At 38.5% G+C, this 18968-nt stretch overlaps 1 protein-coding gene across 1 annotated transcript in view; it reads left to right on the top strand.

Moving 5' to 3' along the window:
- The window catches only part of TBL1X (transducin beta like 1 X-linked), a 195190-nt gene that overhangs the window by 128287 nt on the left and 47935 nt on the right, over nt 1-18968 (top strand). Inside the window, exon 4 of the mRNA XM_036381681.2 lies at nt 12782-12889. Within this exon, the coding sequence (XP_036237574.1) occupies nt 12832-12889 (58 nt within the window). The 5' untranslated portion in view covers nt 12782-12831. The remainder of the gene's footprint in view (nt 1-12781; nt 12890-18968) is intronic.

Below are 18968 nucleotides of genomic sequence, written 5' to 3'. Positions count from 1 at the left end.
ATAATTGAATTACAGCCTGTAACAAACCTGTGCAATGTGTATACAAGTAGTATTTTCAGAAGGCTTTATTTTAGTCAAATTTGCACGGATTTTCAGTGTGACAACAAAGGCTCTGCCAGGAGAGCAGCCTCTCTGCCAAGTCCCTGCTCCACAATATAGAGGCACTGGAAGTTCTCATTGAAACACTGAAACTGTATAAATATTGGCAAAATTGGGTTTTCTCCACCTTCACTCTGAAACGACTGAACTATTTTTGCTTATGCCTTCCAGAAAAAAAAAATGCCTGAGGCAAAGACTCACTGTGGAGCTTTACAGTCCAAATAGTTGAAATGGAGTCAAATTATAAATGATAATATAAGCTTATAATATGTCATGCTTAAATATAGGTGTTGATGTCTGCTCCTTGCATAATACTACAAAGGCCCTTGAGTTTCTGTAGAAATAAGGAGACCAATTTTATCTTCTCTTAATAAGGAAATGTAAAACATATGTAAAAAAGAGTGCTAAAGAGTAGAAAAAAAATTAAAGAAAATTTTTCTTTGACAAATGCTCATATGTAGATCAATTTTTCATTGATGCTGAAAAATATTGAAATGTATATGATTCAGCAGCCAGATACTTACAATAAACAAGTGATTTATGAATTAAGAGGGGTTACAGATCCTTGCTGCTTTTCCTGGTCTTTCAAGTCTCTCAATTCTTTGCTCCATAGTGGTTTTGTTTCAGCAACCTGTAACCAGGTGTAAAGTGTGCTCTCCTGAGAGCTGGAAAATGCAAGTTTGAACCCGCTAATTCTTCAGTGAATACTTTAATCTTCAGTCTCTTAAATCTGTTATACCACTTCCACTGCCACCTTTCTCCTTTTTTTTTTTTTCTCCTTTTCAAATAAAAGTTCTGAGTCAGTTCTCCACAGCCAAAAATACAGATTGGAGCCTGGATTTGGAGCGGAAATTTGAAGCAATGAATCCCAGTCTCAGACAAGTGTCTAATCCACGTCTACAGGAAAACACATAAATCTTTGGAACAGGCACATAACTCTCCCTATGGCTTGTAGAGGGAATTTCATAGCTAACTAGCCTTTGAGAATTATGTTCCAGGAGCTGGATGACTAAAATACCCACTTGGTTACAGTATCCTTAGAAGATCTAATAGGCATGACAGTATGGAGTGTTACCCTATCTACCTTCCTGCATGTCTTTTCCAAATAAAATTTCTTTTTTCCAAATAAAATTAGTAAAGAGGACAATGAGTAAGATTGTTCCAGTTTGGAAAAATTGCTTCCCTTGAATTTTTGCTGGTATTGATGTTCATATTAAAGTCATATGGAGGTTTTGCCTCTTTATAACCCGCTGTAATTTCTTTTTGTGTGAACTGGAAGACACAATCTGGGCAGTGTCTGGGAGTTGATCAAGGAAAGGATTGTCCCTGTCTGTGTGACTCCTATCAGACCACATCCATATACTGCATCTGCACTTGTCACCTGGCACAGGAAAGATGTGACAAGCTGGAGGGTGCTTGGGAGGACACAGGGCTGGACACTGGCACTGTGAGAGGGAGTGGGGGACAAGGGGCAGCCTGGAGAAGGGATGGCTTTGGAGCACCTGAAGCCCCCAGCACCCACAGGGAGTCCTTGGGATGGGACAGGAGGAGCACATTGCAACAGGTTTGGGTTTAAGGAGAAGCATTTCCCAAAGTGTTCCCATGGAGTGAGCAGAGGAGCAGGTCACCCAAGGAGTCCGGGCCATCCCTGTCCGAGGAGGGTTCTGAGCTCTGTTGAGCAGCCTGGTCTGACCTCAGCCCCTTCTTTGGGCAGGGGCTGGGACCTGAGACCTCCTGAGATCCCCTCCAGCCTGTAGGTACCCAAAATCATATTTCTGTAATGGCCAGCCTATGATTGACACCTACTTCAACCATCCTGATCACCTCTAGCTTCCCTGGAGTCCTCTTTAGAGAGAGGGCCAAAAATGTAGAATCATTTTATTCTCTGATAAAGTGATTCTTGTCCGGGGATTAAAACCTTTAAAAGCTTCTCAAACTCTGTATGTATGGATTTAAGGCTTCAGTTCTCTGTATCTTGATTTTTTAAAGCAGGGGAGTGCTTTTTTTATTTAATCTGAGCTAACTAATAGCTGTGTCATAATATATTAAAATCCATCCTGAGAAGTATTTAATGAATTTTTTTATGAAAACCTTAGATTATGTCATGTCTGTCTCTGACTCCCAAAGGATTTTTTTAGTTCATCTTAGTTTCTAGGCTGTATAGCTTTTTCTAAAAGGAGGTTAGAAAGCTTTCCTCTTAGCATTGCCTTTTAATCTGTAGACTTAGCTATTTATATTAGGGCTGTGTAGGACTTCATGATGCTGCCACCAGAAATGTGATTCTCTGTCATTCTATGGTGTTCATTCTTCACCCAAAAAAGCCAGGACAGTCTGAAATGACAAACTCACCCCTCTTGGACTATTACAGCATGTAAAGGGGGGAGGATGGATGAAAAGGCATATAATATATGTGAAAGTGTTGTATAGCTTGGATTATATTACTGGATACACTGTGTGTGAATTTTACTTAACTATTTAAATCTGGTTATAGAACATAGAGAAGAAAAGTTAAAAGAAAGATAAATCAGTGTCTGAAATTGGTGATTGAGGTAGTTTTTAATAGACAGAAATTTCTCCCTCTTAATTCTTTGAATTGATTTTTAATGGGAAGTTTCTCTGTAACGTATTTAGCAATGTGAATACAGAAGAATAACCTAGAAACAAGCTTTTTACTTTAGTGATTGCTTAGAAGTTTCTACAGGCATCCTTTAAATGCAAATTATTTCCTCCATCCATCTTCATTCCCTCTTCACCTTCCAACAAGGAAAATAGTCCTATAACTTCCATAAAATTGAGACATTTAATAGCCCTTCTCCAGAGCTCAAACCAATATAAGCTGTATGGTTATGTTTAAAAAAACAAAATGCCCACACACAAAAAAAAAAAGGCTGCAACTGATTTCCACTAAGAATGAAATCTAAATACACAGCAGTGTATATGCTGAATTTATGTATATATTTTTCTGTTCCAATGTGCCACCCTATGTAATCTTTGTCCTTGCAGCTTTTAACATTGACATTCTCTTAGGATTATTAAAGGGAAAACATGAAGTATTTATAGCCATAGTTAAAATTTTTATAAGTAGTTTATAATAGGAACTGCCATAATAAAAGTTTGAAATAGTTTCCATTATAGTTCTTTGTTTTTATATATTCTAAAATTTGAAAAATACTTCTTTTGCAGGGGAGGGTTAAATTTTCCATGCTCTGAGTCTGAAAAGTATTTTTCCTCATGAATTTGGAGTATCATCCTTTCAGCTATTTTGGAATTATAGACAAATGGGGAAAATGCTTTTTCCCTTTGTACCGTAATAATAATAAAAATAAAGAAAATCTTCAGATACACTTTTGACAATACTACAGGGGGAACAAGGGAAGGTTGAAATATGTGGCAAGATCTACTCCCTTTGCTTTCTGAGGAGGAAAAAAACGTTGAAAATGATGGAAAAATAACATCAAACTCTTTCCAGTAACATCTGCTGAGCTTATTAGCAGAAACTAATAAAAACACACCCCCTTAATGACATCTCTGCACATTCCCTTTGCCTGAGGCCATCCAGACATGAGCTAGCTGAGCTGCTGCAGCTCCCTGCTGCTCTCTAGACCTTGGTGGCTCTCTCTTACTGGGCAGATCCCAGATTCTGAGGTCAGGGTTGTGCCCATCTCCATGTCCCACATGTGATGGACGACACTGGTCCTTCTCCTGTCCTTTACTTCTAGGAACCTGCAGCTCTGTGGGGCCAGCCTGCATGGCTAGAAAGCTGTAGGTTGGTTAACCTAGCACAGATATGTGGTGGTTCATCTCAATAGAGCTTTGCTAAGTCCAAGAGAAAACTTTATCATGCAAGTTACCAGTGTTGTCATGAGACAGTAGTACCAGAATGGTTTTCACTCTTAGCTTCTCTTCAACTGTACTTGAGTCAGGCTGTCCTGAAAGATACTAAGCCAGGATGAAATTCATATAGGCATGGAATTGAAACAGGTTTTACTGGGTATCTGGGTCCTGTAGAGGATGTAGCACACAAACAGGTGTGTGCAGGTATGTGGATGAACAGGCCCTCCTGCATGGTGACAGTGCTTTGTCTGTGCTGCCACTTGCCTGGAGAGCTGTGGGGTTGCCTCACAGCTGTGGGACAAAGGGACAAGGTGCAGGACCAAGTCTCAAAGCCCTTTGCACTCACTCCTCTGTGTGCCACATCCATGGTCTGGCAGTGCTCAAGGCACCTGTCTGTAGCATGTTGGGTTCTGGAAGCACCTACCACTGTTCTGGAAGCACCTACCACTGGGCACTGACACTACTGCAGCCAGTGAGGTGGTGGTGGTCTGGGTTTTGTAACGAGAATTTACCCTCAGGGTGGTGTAGGAAACAGTTTGTGTAAGGAACATGGTAAAAAAATACCCATGGATGTTTTATCCTTACCTCACTCTTCAAAAATAAGGTGCACAATCAAGACACAGCCCACTTCTGCAGTGGAGCACTCAGATGTGTTTGGAGAAATCAGGATTTTGACCCCAGCTACAGGTTGTACTATTTTTAGCAGTAAAGATAAAAATCAGAAATAATCAAAAAAGCCTTATTCAGATATTCTGTCTTTTGGACAAATCCTTCAGTCTCTCATTTATCTTCCAGGCACATCACTCTCATGTTCCTTGCCCTGCAATTGTCTCATTTCAAATGGGTGCCGTGGCTGGTAATCCCCACTGCTCATATGGCAGGTGGCTGAGCCTTTTGGAGGTTTCTGGGAGCTCCTTTTGTGTCCCAGCAACTCAGTGTCTCCTCAAAGCCAGTGTTTCCTCTACTAGACCATGGCCTGTCTCATCACAGTTGATGCCTGCCAGTGCCCATTCTTACAGACCAGCTTGGAACTCAAGATGCTTCACATTTCTTTTAGTGTGTATTTACTGTTAAGTGTCAGCTGCAAAAGAAACTGCACTTTGTTCTAGCTTTTTGGGGAATGTTCATTCTAAAAGTTCAGCTGTATTATTTTACTCACATCTGAATCAGGTACAGCCATTTCTGGTAGGAACTCATGCCATCACATTCATTTCACCTCAAAACTCTGAATGTGGAGTAAAGATGAGAAATTTAAATGCTAATGTTTTGGTTTTTTCGAGGTTTTACTGAAAATCCAGGTACATTAAGTGAAAAGTTAAATTTGAGGTAATATATTTGCCCTCTCACCAAAATTAAAGAAAATGGGTTATCTTTGGAGAAATTGTGCCATCTCTTTAAAGTTGCAATCTTCCTTAATGTTTTTGAACATGTAGCAGTACTTGTAAGATTTAAAGCACATTTTTGTTGTATGACATGCATGGAAACGCACACAGACCATCGGTTACTACACCATCAGACAATTGTGCATTTTGGCCTAATTGGTTTGAAATGAGTGGACACATACCATTGTCCCTGGGTTGGTCCTAATTGCAATTTTGTGCTCATGTAAGGAAGAAAATCCTTGGTTCTGTTTAGTGGCAGCATTCCCAATTGACTTCAGTTGTTCCAAGACTGATGAGGTATCTTGGTTCTCAGACTAAATCCAATCATGTGTTTTGATTTCTCAAGCCTCTGTAATTCCTTCTTTTATTATTTGAAAACAATTATTTTCATTTCATTTGCAAGCTCTAGGTCTACTGTCAACCATTGCTTTCCCATTTGTCTTTCTGTGGCTTTCCAGAGCTTTCCATATAATATGTTAGTGCAAATAACATTTCTGTTTTTTAAAAAAATTGAAGGTGCCTCATCTTAGAACAAAGTTATGAAAGAGGTGAAACACAATTGCACTAATTAGGAAGAGCGATTGTGTTTTTTTTCCTTTTTTTCCCCCTTAGCAAGGAGACAAAAAGGAAAAATCAATACTGGAAAACCCATTTCATTTTGCAGCAAAGGCAGTTGGAAAAGATCCACTTGAACTCTTAGAACTGAAATGCTGGAAGCTGATGTAATTAAGCAAACCAGCTGAGAACTGAAAAACAACCTGATGAAACTAAGGGATTATAACTATGAAAGATCTGATGCACTGTTCAGAACCTTTTGATAGAAGAAGTAAAGTTTGCTGGGAATTTGGTGATTAAAGGCTTATCTTCTGTTGATGATTAGTTATTTTGCTGTGGGAATTGTTGATTAATTGAAAAATGTTTGAATAGCACTTACAAATTGTTGGAATATCTCTTGTTGCCCTTTCTTTAAATAAATAGATTTGGATTTGGTTCCAAATGGCTCTTCAGTTTGAAAGTAATTTATAATTTATTGAAAAGTAGTATTCATGCAGAAATAAAGTTTCTGCGGTTATGTCCACCAAAGTGTTTAACCAGCCAAATGATTTTTATAAATATCTTTGTGATACTTTTTCCCCTTAATTTTATTTTTTGATAGTTTACTGGATGATGTGTTATTTTGTTAACATTTTTTCCTGGACAGGACAAGCGTTTTGATAATTCAGTGCAGGTTTTTAAAAAAAGAAATACAGTAGGAACAGTTACTATTCAAAAAAAGATTAATCTGTTCAAAGACAACTCTTTTTAGATGTTGTAGTAAATCAACCTTCTCCCTGAACAACATTTTGATTTTATTGAAATGGAAACCTTATTTTTGCCAGGTTTGCCCATACAGCATTTGATTCATCAAGAGTGACCTCTTGAAGACAGAATTGCAGGTTAATTGATCACTAGCACATGTCTGTAGAAGGTATTCCTCCTTTTTCTCTGATTGGCACCAGATTTGGAACACTGATATGGTTGAGCTCACTGGCTAATAGAATGAGATACCCTAATGTGTCAGGACCCAAGGTAGGCTTTTATTATATCCATGCCAACTTTTTCTGAAGCTCTCAGGTACAGATTTAGTGGTTGCAACTTTTCATCTGAGTGTGATCTTACAGGCAGCAGTGAGGACAGGAATGAGCTGTGGCTCTCTGCGTTTGTTTTGGTTTAGTGTGGTCTTTTAAAAATCAACAGAAGGTCACTGTAAATAAATAGACTTAAAACCAAAATAAGAGCCAGGCTTAACATTTGGCAGTGCAGGGTTTTTGACAAGCCTATGGCTTTCTGCCTTTGAGGTCCCTGTCCTTACTAATGTGCTATAAACACAAGTGAGAGACATCTAAGTGAGACAGTGCGTACTGCACAACTCAATAACCATTCCAAAAGGAAATCACTCTGTTGTGGGGAATCTAAGCTTTTGTTTTCCCCAAAATAACAAATATGCTACTGCTCTTGTAAAGAAAGCTTCAAAATATTAACAGTATAACCGATTCAAAGACATGTATGAGCATCTGTAACAAGTGTGGTACAATAGACCTGAAATATTTGAATCACCTCATTTTTGTCACTATATGGTTTGGGTGACATGTAGTTATCATTTACAGAGTGAAGATAGTTAACATGTTTGTGTCCTCATTAAGAAAGGCCAGGGAGATACTGTGCAGCTCTTGTTGGGAGCCCATCCTGATTTGCTTTCTTAAGTGCAAGGTCTCTAGAATGGGCAACTGTTTATATTTACAGTTGATGGTTTTGAGGCAAGGTCTCTTGATCAAGCCTTGTAAGGAGGAATCACAAAGTCATGCTTGCTCAAGCTGCATTTTGAACAGGTTCACTGTTAATTTGGTCACTGATAGTGGAGTTAGGAAGAATCATTCTTCTGTGCTTTATACCTTGTAATTAGAAGGAGTGTGATGGTCTCAATTCCATTGTCAGGATACTTGTGAAGAAAAGATGTTTTGCTCTTTAGATTCACAAAATGGCAAGAGAGACTGTGAGGGGAGAAGAAGCAGAGTTTGCTCCTTTCCTCTCCCAGAAGTTTGGTTTGGCATTTTGAGAAAGCAGCATGCTGGAGTTTCTCCACGAGAAGAGGCAGCTGTGATAAAAGCCAAGACTGAGGAATGCATTGGTGAGGGCCAAGCAGAGCTCGTTGGCCTTTGGGGAAGAGCTGCTGGCTACTGCCTCTGTTCTGGCTCCACAGTAAGACACATCCCAGAAATACAGAAGCATAGGGCTCATTGAAACTTTCTGATGAAAGTATTTTTCAACAGAAAACACAGAGATTGCCTAAATGACTCATTTTGTGAGAAGTGGCTTCTGGCTTTGGGAAATGTTTTTCATTAAGCTACGGAGCATATACAAAACAGTAACACATTGATTTGGCTGTGCTGCCGCGGTGCCTTCCTAGAGTCTGTTTCAGTAACTACATTCACATTCACATTCCCTTCTCTGAGGTGGGAGGACTATCTTAGGTCTTGAGAGATGCACTTTGGCGCACAGATCCGTCTTGGGTGAGAAAATGGGAGCGTGAGTGTGTGAACTCTGGTTCCCATGCAGCAGAGCATCGAGTGGACAATGTTAAATGTTTGAATTTTCTGGAATGTTTTCATTTTTATGGAACCTCTGCTTTTTGGCTTTTTTCCCTCAAAGCAAATACACAATTTCTCTTTACACCTCCCTGTCATTTTAATGATAATGTTGTCATCATTAAAATTTCAGTTGTGAGAAGGCATTTTGGTCTCTGAAGGAGATAAATGAAAATTTGAGTGTTTCAGCTGGTGTTTGGAGGTGAGGAGGGCGTGGGGGAGGAAGGGGATAGTGTTTATTTTACCACAATGACACAAAAAGAAATCTCTCCCAAGAAGTTGACAACTGCTCAGCACTCAGTTAAAGCAGACTGGAGCTTGCAGAATTTTTGAAGGTGTAAGATGAGAGCCAGACCAGCCATCTGATAAATTTCTGTTAGCAGGGCTGGGTGCACAAATGGGAAGTGCCCAAGTTCCTATTTAAGTTTCAGGTTTAGGTTTTAGTTTAGGTGTTTTCCCTAAATGTCTGACCTGTTTCTGCCTTCCTGAGGGGAAGGTTGACTGGTAATTCCCAGTCTCTATGGATGGCATGCTGGTTCAAGTAGCAAATGTAAATTCATTTCCCAGAATAACCTTGGCTGTCCCCTGCCCCGGGTTGGCCTGGAGGGCAGGACATGGCCCTGGGGGACCCAGTGACCATCACTTGGAAAAGAGGCAGAGGAGTTGAGTCTTCAGAGGCTATTTCAAAATTGAAAATATCATTTTCCCTTGATTCTTCAGCCAGATCTCCCTTATTTATGGCAACAGTGCTAAAATATGCCTGGCAAAGGAAGAGCAATCCTTTTGAGTAAGGGGATGATGGGATGTGAATAAACAATTCTAAGCTGCCCTGGCTATCACTGTGCTGAACCATGGCTATACATGAGGCTGCCTTCTCCAGCCACTTGTGTGGCCCATTAGCAGGATTCCCAGTGCTCCAGGAAGGTTTAATTTGGGAGCAGTGGTAGGGGGTGCTCAGAGCCAGGTCAGGTGCTGTGGTTACTCTGGAAGCAGGCTGGCCTGGCTGCCCGAGCACAGGCAGAGGGAGGCGTGCTGCAGTTCCAGCTCCACTGGAGTCAGCTCAGCACCAGGTGAGCCTTTTGGTTCAGCAAAAGACAAGCAGCCCTAGAAACACAATGGTGGTATTTGAGGTAATATCCCAGATTTTAAACCCTATATGGGAAGCATTTCTGCTACATTTTATTTTGAACGTTCTTGACAACCCATCCATCCACTGGTAGGGTTTGTATGTTTTGCGTCCATTATGCTTTGGGAAGTGTTAATTGGCTCAGGTCACATTTTGGGGCATTCTTAAATACCTACAGGATCACAAGCCAAATTTTTAGATGTTGAAGTAAATAGAACTTCCCATTATGTGTAATTGGCTGCAGGAGAAAGTGTTTCAAGTAAAGAAGGTTCAAACACGTTTGAATGCTTTTTGTTAATCCTCTTGACATTTTGAAGAGTTAAGATGTTATTGCTGGTTGAAATGTGAAATGTCTCCAAAGGCACATCAGTATTGCTTATAAACTGCACTTCATTTCTTTTAAAAAACAATTAATCTAGGTAATACCAGTTGTCAGTAACAAAAGAGGCCATCAATTAGCAGAAATAAATCAATCACAGTGGTGACTGAAAGTTTCTGTGATTTGCTACAGAAGTTTACATTTCTACATTTAAAAAATATATTGAGGGAGAAGCTAGTTGTTTGTTCCTTATGAGTTAGTCTTGGAGATACACAAAACATAAGGATGTTCCTCTCCTCCCCAACAGATTTTTTTTAGCTAGTTTTATTTGTACTGTTTATTTGCAGAGAAGAAGGGAATTAAAAAGAGCATTAATGAAATTGAGTGTGGTCAGCCAGATTTCTAATTAATAGATTTCTCTCGGTAAAAGGCAAAATCTGTGTCTTGCTTTGGACGGGTAAAAGCTTTACAGTTGTGTTTCTGATTGCTACCCTGACATCTGTGGGAGAGAAGAAACCTTAAATATGTGAGTGGAGATCATCTGGTTATTTGTGGCATGGTAACAATGTGTGTATAAAGATACGATTTGTCACATGTGTCAAAGTATTCCTGTTGATTGACTTCAGAGAAAATGCATTGTAAATTCAACTATTACTGGGTGTACTTGGGATTCTGATACAAAGCTAGCTGCCGTAGAGGGTTTTTTTCTGGAGCTGGGGGACTATTTTGCAATCACACTGATTTTCTCTGATTTTAATTAATTTAAGAAAAATCATCTTTAGAAAAACAAACAAAACCCAGCATTCTTCCTTTCCCTTGCCTCCCCTTTCCCAAAGCAACCCTCTGTATGTGGGAAATACCATGTTAATATCTAAAATTGTCAGGATGAAGCCAGAAATGGCATTTGAAGGTTTTGATTTTTTTTTTAATAAAGTTCATCTTACCACAGAGTACGTCATTGCTGAAACTGAATTTTTGTAAGCGGTTTCATCTTTACCAACTTTCCTACCACCGAACTCTGAAGCAGCTATTTTTAAAATGCTTTTAAAAGTGGGGTGTTTTGTTTTTTTCAACCCACAGCGATCAAATTATCTTGATTTATTACTATCATGGCCATAGCAACGATGCAGATGTATTTTTAGCACTCTGAGATGTGAAAATGGCCTTAACTGTTGCTGTGAATGTCTGTCCTGTTCTTCATTGTACAGCAATGGTTATGCAAAAAGGGTACAGGAGGTTATTAATTATTCAGGTCCAAGACTGTTTATCTGGAAGAAGAGTGTATAAAGTTATACTGGAAGTGGTGCTTTCACTGCATGAAGTTGCCACGTTTGGTAACTTCAGTCCTAACCACTACCTGTGCTTCCAGTCTCCTAATTGTGTGGCAGAGAAGTTTGAGCCCATTTTACAGATGAGGGATTGAGGAGAAAAGAGACTGAGTGGCTTCCCAGGGCAATACGTGGCATGTGTGACAGGAATGGATGTTGGATACAGCTGATGCTGTCCTCAGCCAGAATCTTAGCAGAAAGCATTCATCCTTTCCAAAGGAGATGAAATTTTCCTTACGGAGACTGAATGATTTTTAGTACTTTGTTTCTTCTTGTTCTCCGTGAAATGTAAACTGTAACAATTAAGATTCAAGTATTGAGGAAGATGTCTGCCAAATTAGCAAGCTATGGTTTCGTAAGAAAAACCAGCATCCAAGCTATTGATGAAATACAGCCCGGGATAATAAGAGGCTTACCAGGGTTCCAAAGACCTCCATTTACATAAATATGCAGAGACATCTGTTACAGTCATGAGTGACCTGCTGGTTTAAACCATCAGCGGGGGAAGCGTCGTCGATCACCATCGCCTGCAGTAGCAGGTGCTGCTTTAGGCAGCAGGAATTACTGAGGAGGTTTTCGATGAACAAAGCCGACCTTTCCACTTGCCAAGAAGAGACAAACGGGAAACCAAAACACCTGGCACACGCCTACGGTCTTGCACTTGTAGTGCGCGGTGAGAGCCGCGCGTGCCAAAGCTGTGTGTGATCACTCACTCACAGGTATGGTGTGGCTGACACAGCTGCAGAGTTTATGTCTGAGGAGTACTTAGGTCTTTTAAAACCAAACTACTCAAGTCAGATTCCCAAACAGGAGTGAATCATCAAGATTTAATGGAAAACGTTCAAAACAAATTTATCATCTAAACCCCATGTTTTTATTACCAGAGTATATGCCCAAAATAGTAATGTAAAATCGTCATCCTCAAGGTTGCAATTACTTAAATGAAAAATTGGAGTTTAATTCTTGCTCAACATAAATGAACAGAGACATTATAATATTACAGCCTTATATAATGTAAGGATATTTGTCTTCTTTGTTGGCTCAAGGTATATATGGTATTCTCTCTCTTTCTCTTCCCCTCTGGCCCCATTCATTGTATAACACAGTTTTGTAAGGAAAGAATCTGTCTTCAGTGGATTAACAACTGGACAAAAAGCTGGATTACAAATTCAGAGCTGCAGAAATATTATAATTTGGTGTGTTATATATGACTGTAATTGCCAGCAATTCTGAAAACGCTCACACAGTAAAGAGGAGTCTTCAAAGAACATGTAGGGAAGCCACACAAGTAAAGGAGTTGACATTAGAAAAGTCTTCCAATATTTAAAATGCTCCCTCTGACTCTCTCATGTATGTTAAATACTACTTCTGAATTGTACCTGGAGGTGCAGTACAGCCTGAGTACTTGATTCCCATTACTTTATGGATGCCTCACATGGGGATGTTACAGCTCTAATAACTGTATGACATCTTTAAATACCTTAACAATTCCCACCTCTGTTTTAATAACACATTTCATAGTAAATTAAGATAAAACAAAACCTGTTCTTTTCTCTCCCTCTGAACAGAGCGTGGATCACACTTCTCGTAAACCTCATCATAGTGAGGTTGGGCTAAGATGAGCATAACCAGTGACGAAGTGAATTTCTTGGTGTATCGCTATCTCCAGGAATCGGGTAAATTCTTGGTCTTTCTTCATAACTTCTGGTCATAAATGAATGGGGAAATTGCCTTTTTGCATGATGTTGCTCTAGGGATGTTGCCTTGAGTCTTTCAGACTGATAGACTAAATATTTCTTGCACAAACCCGTGTTTCTTTGAAATCATGGTCTAGAACACAATAAAAGTGCAAACATGCATAGGTACAAAATACTGCAGTTTGGCAAAACAAGAAGTAAATAACATTATGTTAACAAATGCTTTGGGAGTGATATCATGTCAGCCAAAGTAATTTTTGGCAGCAGAGGTAAAAAGCACATGTGTCTTGTATCTTTTTTTTCTTAAATACTTGAAATTTGGTTTATATTGGCTCTAAAGAGAAATTTGGGTGCAAGTTTCTGATGTTTTAGACCATTCTTAGGGTAATTATGTATGCAAACTGAGCTGCACCAGTGTCATCATGGCTCTGTCTCCATACCACTTCCACCTCTAGCTGTTTTCATATTGGAAAATACCACAGGGCTTCAAAATCTTAAAAAAAATGAAAGTTATATTTTGTGTTTATTTTATATATGTAGTCTCTCCATTCTTTGACTGCAAGAAGTAGAAAGTCTCTTAGCTAATGGAAAACGTTCTGTTACTGTAGAGATGATAGGGGAGCTGAGAAACATTGACAGAGGATTTGTAACCAGCATCACCAACATTTTACTTAGTACTGACCCTCTGTTTTGTGTTGGTAAAAGTAGAATTGACTAAAAATATTTCATGTTTCACATGCTGAAGCAAACAAACAAACAAATCTGTGGAAAATAGATGTCATCCTGTCAGAAGATTTGAAGCCAGTTTTAGAATAAGCCCTCAAGACCCAAGAGATGTTTTGTACCGAGAACCAGAGTCCCAGCAGGTAGAAGGTACTGCCTTAGCCTGCTTCCCTTGGTCACTATAACTGGTACTCATTAGATGCATTATTTTGAGTTGTTTCTTCCACTTGCAAGACTATTTCAATCCCAGGAAACTGAATCCCTATGCAAAGAATCTCCATTTAAATGAAGAAGGTTTATTGTACTTCTGCATGGTTTGGTTTTTTGAAACAGTTCTTTGGAAATCCATAGTTGGCCTGTGTTAGCTGTTGTATCGCACTCTCTAATAATGGAGCTTATAAAAAGTTGTCTAGATCTGGTGTGCAAACAGATGAAAGAGAAAGAGGAAGTAACAAAACTAAAATTTCATCCAGACAAACTTTACTTTGAAAAACAAGCCATTGTGTACAGCACTAAGAGCTCTTAGACATTATAGCAATGCACCAATGGATGTAATCAAAAATAAAGCATCCTGGAGTTACTTTACAGTGTTATGTTTGGGTTGTAGGAAATTCTGCATAACGGTGTATTAATGCAGTAGCATTTCCTGATGTGGAAAAAACCCAACCTTTTTTATCCCTCTTGATACATCAGGAGGTGAGTTAGTGTTGTGTAGTGATTCAGGAGGCTTTACAAGTCAATCAAGAATGATGGGATCAGCCAAATGTGAGGGAAAAGTTCCTCTAGGTAACATCTCCCACAAGCAAGCACTCACTTTTGCCATTTTACAGGGAACTTAACCTGCAAATTGCTATGTTAATGGCAAGTTGTACTGCTCTTACATTCTTATCTAGAGAGTCAAAAATTTTTATTATTTGATCCACACATACTGAAGACATACACAAAAACATCATATTTCCATTATTCTGTTTATTTTATACACAGAGTGGAAATTGAGGTTAAATATTTGAAGAAATATTCCAATATGCTTCAATCTGAGCATGTTGAAATCTAAATGCTAGATATGGATGTAGTAGATACACCTGGCAGTTTGTTAGGCATTCCATTCAGCAAACTAGAACTGTAACCAGTGATGAATCTGTTAAAAAGCTTCTTACATTAGGTTTGAACCTTTTTTACTGCTGTCATCATTTTTTTCCAAAAGGTTTTTATATCTGTATTTTCAGATGAAGTAAGGCAATAAGACAGAAACTGTTATTCAGCATTTTGGCTTTCCACTGGTGACTCTAAATGCCAGAAGACACAACAGCAAATGAAAGATATTTACTCCACAGCTTCAGAAATAATGCAGGCCAGATTTAAAGGGCTAGTGTTTAAATACAGTCTGAGTTCAAACCCCTACAGTTTAAGGAGTTTGCCAAAAGCAGGGTTATTACACTGATTATTTGTTAACATTAGCTGAACCCAAAGCTTCTAAAAATTTTATCAGAAGCAACCATGAATGTTGCTTACAATACCACACAAAAGTTCAATTCTTTTTTTTTGAGTATCTGAAAAAAATCTGATAATGTACAACTTCCAGGCTTTTCCATAAAATCTAGGCAAATGATGGGAGGAAGAGAGGAATAACAAAGGAGAAAAAAAAAAAGACAAAATGTCCCTATACTATTTCATGTATTTTGCATCTGCGAACAGGAGATGCAGGAAGTACAGGAACACTTGAGATCCTTTGAAGCATTGTAGCAAAGATGCTGAAGGAGGCTCTACAGTTCATTATGAAAATGCTGGCAGGTGATTCTAGTAGGAGTTCAGCTCTTGTAAACTTGAAGCTAGAAGTGAAATTCAGTAACTATATATTTCCTCCTTAATATTCTGTCAGATCAGAAGCCTTGCACAGGAGCGTATTAATAGAGTTGAACTGTCTAAACCATTATTGTTGCTTTTTAACAAATCTAGGCGTACTGAGGAGAGTTTCAGTGAACTGGAAAAAGCAAATGTTGTGCCAGAATTTTTAAAGGTTAAATAAGATGATCCAGGTAACTATAGGTCAAGGATAATCATTGAAATGCTGAGATTAAATATCTCCAACAAATCTGAAGAGATGACATCATGCCAAATGCCAGCCAGCAAGTTTTTATGGATAATAGATCTTGTCAAACATACTTGATACTGCTTTTTTCCAAGATCAGAAATGAAATTGACAGAGATAGCTGTGCTGACATTAATACACTTGGACTACTTTATGACATTTATTTAGTCTTGTTGACACGGTGGTTAAAACCAAAATGAAATAACAGTGAGTAAAATCAGTGTAGTCCAGAGTAACCAAATGGATTAAAAATGGGATAACAGAAACATCTTGAAAAGTGATTATAGCTGGGGAGTATTCATCTCAAGGGTTACTTTTAGTGGGAACTCACAGGAATCTCTTCTTGGCATAATGCTGTTCATCAGCTTTATTGGTTACCTGGAAGGAAATATAAAATGATTACCAAGTACATCTGCAGATGGAATGAAATAGTAACTTGTGGCATTTGGTGAGTTATACTGACTGATAATGAGGTTTAACAGAAAAAAGTACAGCCAGGGAGACTGCTTTGAGTTGCCTGCTGCTGGAGGAGCAGGCTGGAAAGGATGGTCCAGGGGCTGCCTGGTCCAGGGGCAGTGGAGTCAAATCTCTGCCTTACAAGACAGGGCACGGACAAGTTAAGGCTCTAAATGTTTAGCTGTATTTAAATAATTTAAATAGTAAACAGTTGCCTCTTCTCACAGGTGACTGTCTCAGTGCTTATCTATGCCCAGAAAATCAAAGTAGTCTGTCATAGTTTCCATTTATGCTCCGTGGCTTAATGCCATAGGAAGTTCACCATGAAGGTGACTAGGTGTTAAGCACTTCCACAGTAGGACCATGAATGCCCCTTTCTTGAGATACAAAAGAACAAGTGTTTATTTTCAGTTCAAGGTTATCTCTTCCTATCCAAAGTCAAGTATTGCAGTGTCTAGTTTTCTCCTTTTTTATTACAAACTTCCTTGGTGCAGTTTAAAGGGGTCATTCTTAAAAGTACTGAGGCCTTTCAACCATTGTTTATCTCAGGAGTCAAACTTCTTAAAGTCAGGTTATGTTTATTTGTAGGTGTCTTGATACAAAATCTACCTTTAAATGAAATGTTGGCCCCAGTTAGGTAGATCTATCTTAGAGTGTCCAACCAGTGTGGAAATGGGAGCACGCAAAACACCACTCCTGTGGTGGATACAGTTAGATAACAAAGCCAGGTCCATTGATGAAGGTGAAACAAGCTATACCAAAATATAGCCACAGTTCTGGCATCCAAATTACATTAATTACAATTAATAGTAGATAATATTAAGACTAACATAATATTAATATAATAATATTAGTTGTATTAACTTTGAACCTCTTTAAACACCTGAGAATCATGCTTTTGCTAGCAGGCATCTTCATTACTGACATAGACTTTCTATGGGGTTTCTTCAGTTTTTCCAAAAAAAAGTACGCAATTCATAATGTAGAGTTTTCCTGTTCTGTTTTTTTTCCAAAAGAGAATCAGATAATTATTTGTCTTTTGGAATGAAAGTCAGAGCAGTACAATGCAATGAGGAGTGATAAGGATCCCAAGGAAATTTCTAAGAGTTGAGGGAGGATGGCAAAACCAAAGGGAAATCAAATGTCTCTCATACTTTTTCATCTAAAATGTGTTGCCGTCTGTTGTAAGTGCAAATCCTATCTGTCCAAATGCTACAATAAATTACCTTCCCTACCCAGCCCTACCAAACATGTCAATTCAGTTATTAAAGCTTTTCAAATGGGGTATTTTTGATGCATTGATCACTTAACAGTGTTCCTTTTCTAGCATTTATATGCATGATGCAGTCTGGAATTCTTGTCTGAAAATCAGGTCCCCAGTTGCCTGTGGCTTACACTGTTCTCTAGCAGAACATTTACCGTGACAAATGTCTTGCAATGACTGCTTAGAGTTAAGATTGTGTAAGCTTCCATTTTCACTCAAATTTTTACTTTTTGATTTGAATTTTTCCATGTTTTATGACATATCCTTGATAACTGTTCCCCAGTGTATAATCTGCACCATGTACAATCTGTACCACATCTAAGACAATAAAAACAGTAGCTAGATGCTTTTGCTAAAAAAGATGTCAATGACATTTTTAGATGCTGACTTGGGACAATTTACCATTTTACTTTGGAATTTTCATTTGTTTTCTTCCCAACCATAAAAATGAAGACAGCTAATAAAAAAGATTTTTCCCCCTCTGTTAATTCAGGATTTTAGCAGCACATTGGTCTGCCTGGTTCATAGTTGACAGATTTTCCTTTTTTTCCTAGAGAAAAAGTTTTTCTCTCAGGTTTTAAGCATTGATTCAAGGGCACAGAGCAAAGGGTTTCTGTGAATCACAAAACCCTTTGTAGTTAGGCCATGTACAAATATGGGCCTTTCCTGTTAACCACATCCAAGGCATTTTGCTGTCATTTTGCATTAGGAAATCATGAGAGAATCCAAAATGTGGATATTATGATCTTTCTGGGATTTCATCCTTGTGATGAAACTAAATACTAATATTGGAATAGTATTAAATTACTTTTTTTCCCAACGACATTTGCAATTTTTTGAAAAGGAAGCAACAAAATTTGAAGGAAAACTATATTTTTTTTATTGAATAGTTTTCTTTTTCAACCTAGAAATTTTACAGAAAATGTAAATATCACAGTTTTCTTGCGTAAGTTCTCAGGCAGTAGGGGATGACTGAAGATCATATTCTGTTCTTTTGAATTGGTGCCTGATGCAACAGTCTTTACTTACATAAGCCTGTGTAATTTTTCTCTGAAGTCCATACTTTGCCTACATGAGGTATGTTTAGAGTATTTTTTGAACAACTGTGTATGGCACAGAGTCCCTGAGTCACAGACGAAAGACGTGCATGTTGAAAATAATTCAGATTAAGCAAAGCATAAAAGATTGGCATATATAGGTCAGCTAAATTTGCTTCAAAGCTAACTGCTTCCTTTGTGTAGGAAGGCTGCTGCAAGGTAGAAGAGGAATACACAGTGAATTTTTTTTTCTTAAATTATTAAAATTTAAACCTTGAAGAATAACTCATTAAAAGAATGAATCACTTGGTCAATAAAGGCAATTGTCCAGTGTGGCAGTAAAAGCAATAGTGTTCACTGATGGCAGAGTCACTGGATAGTGATTTTTCTTTTTGCCTTTTTTTTTATGTTTTCTTGCAATTTGGCTCATTAGGATCGTAGGAGGGCTCAGTCTGGATAGTATCTCAGGAGATGGCAGAATCAGAGAAT

The sequence above is a fragment of the Molothrus ater genome, chromosome 2, assembly GCF_012460135.2.
Source record: "Molothrus ater isolate BHLD 08-10-18 breed brown headed cowbird chromosome 2, BPBGC_Mater_1.1, whole genome shotgun sequence".
Lineage (NCBI taxonomy): Eukaryota > Metazoa > Chordata > Aves > Passeriformes > Icteridae > Molothrus > Molothrus ater.
The sequence above is the reverse complement of the archived record's forward strand: the minus strand, read 5'-3'. Positions and strand labels throughout refer to the sequence as shown.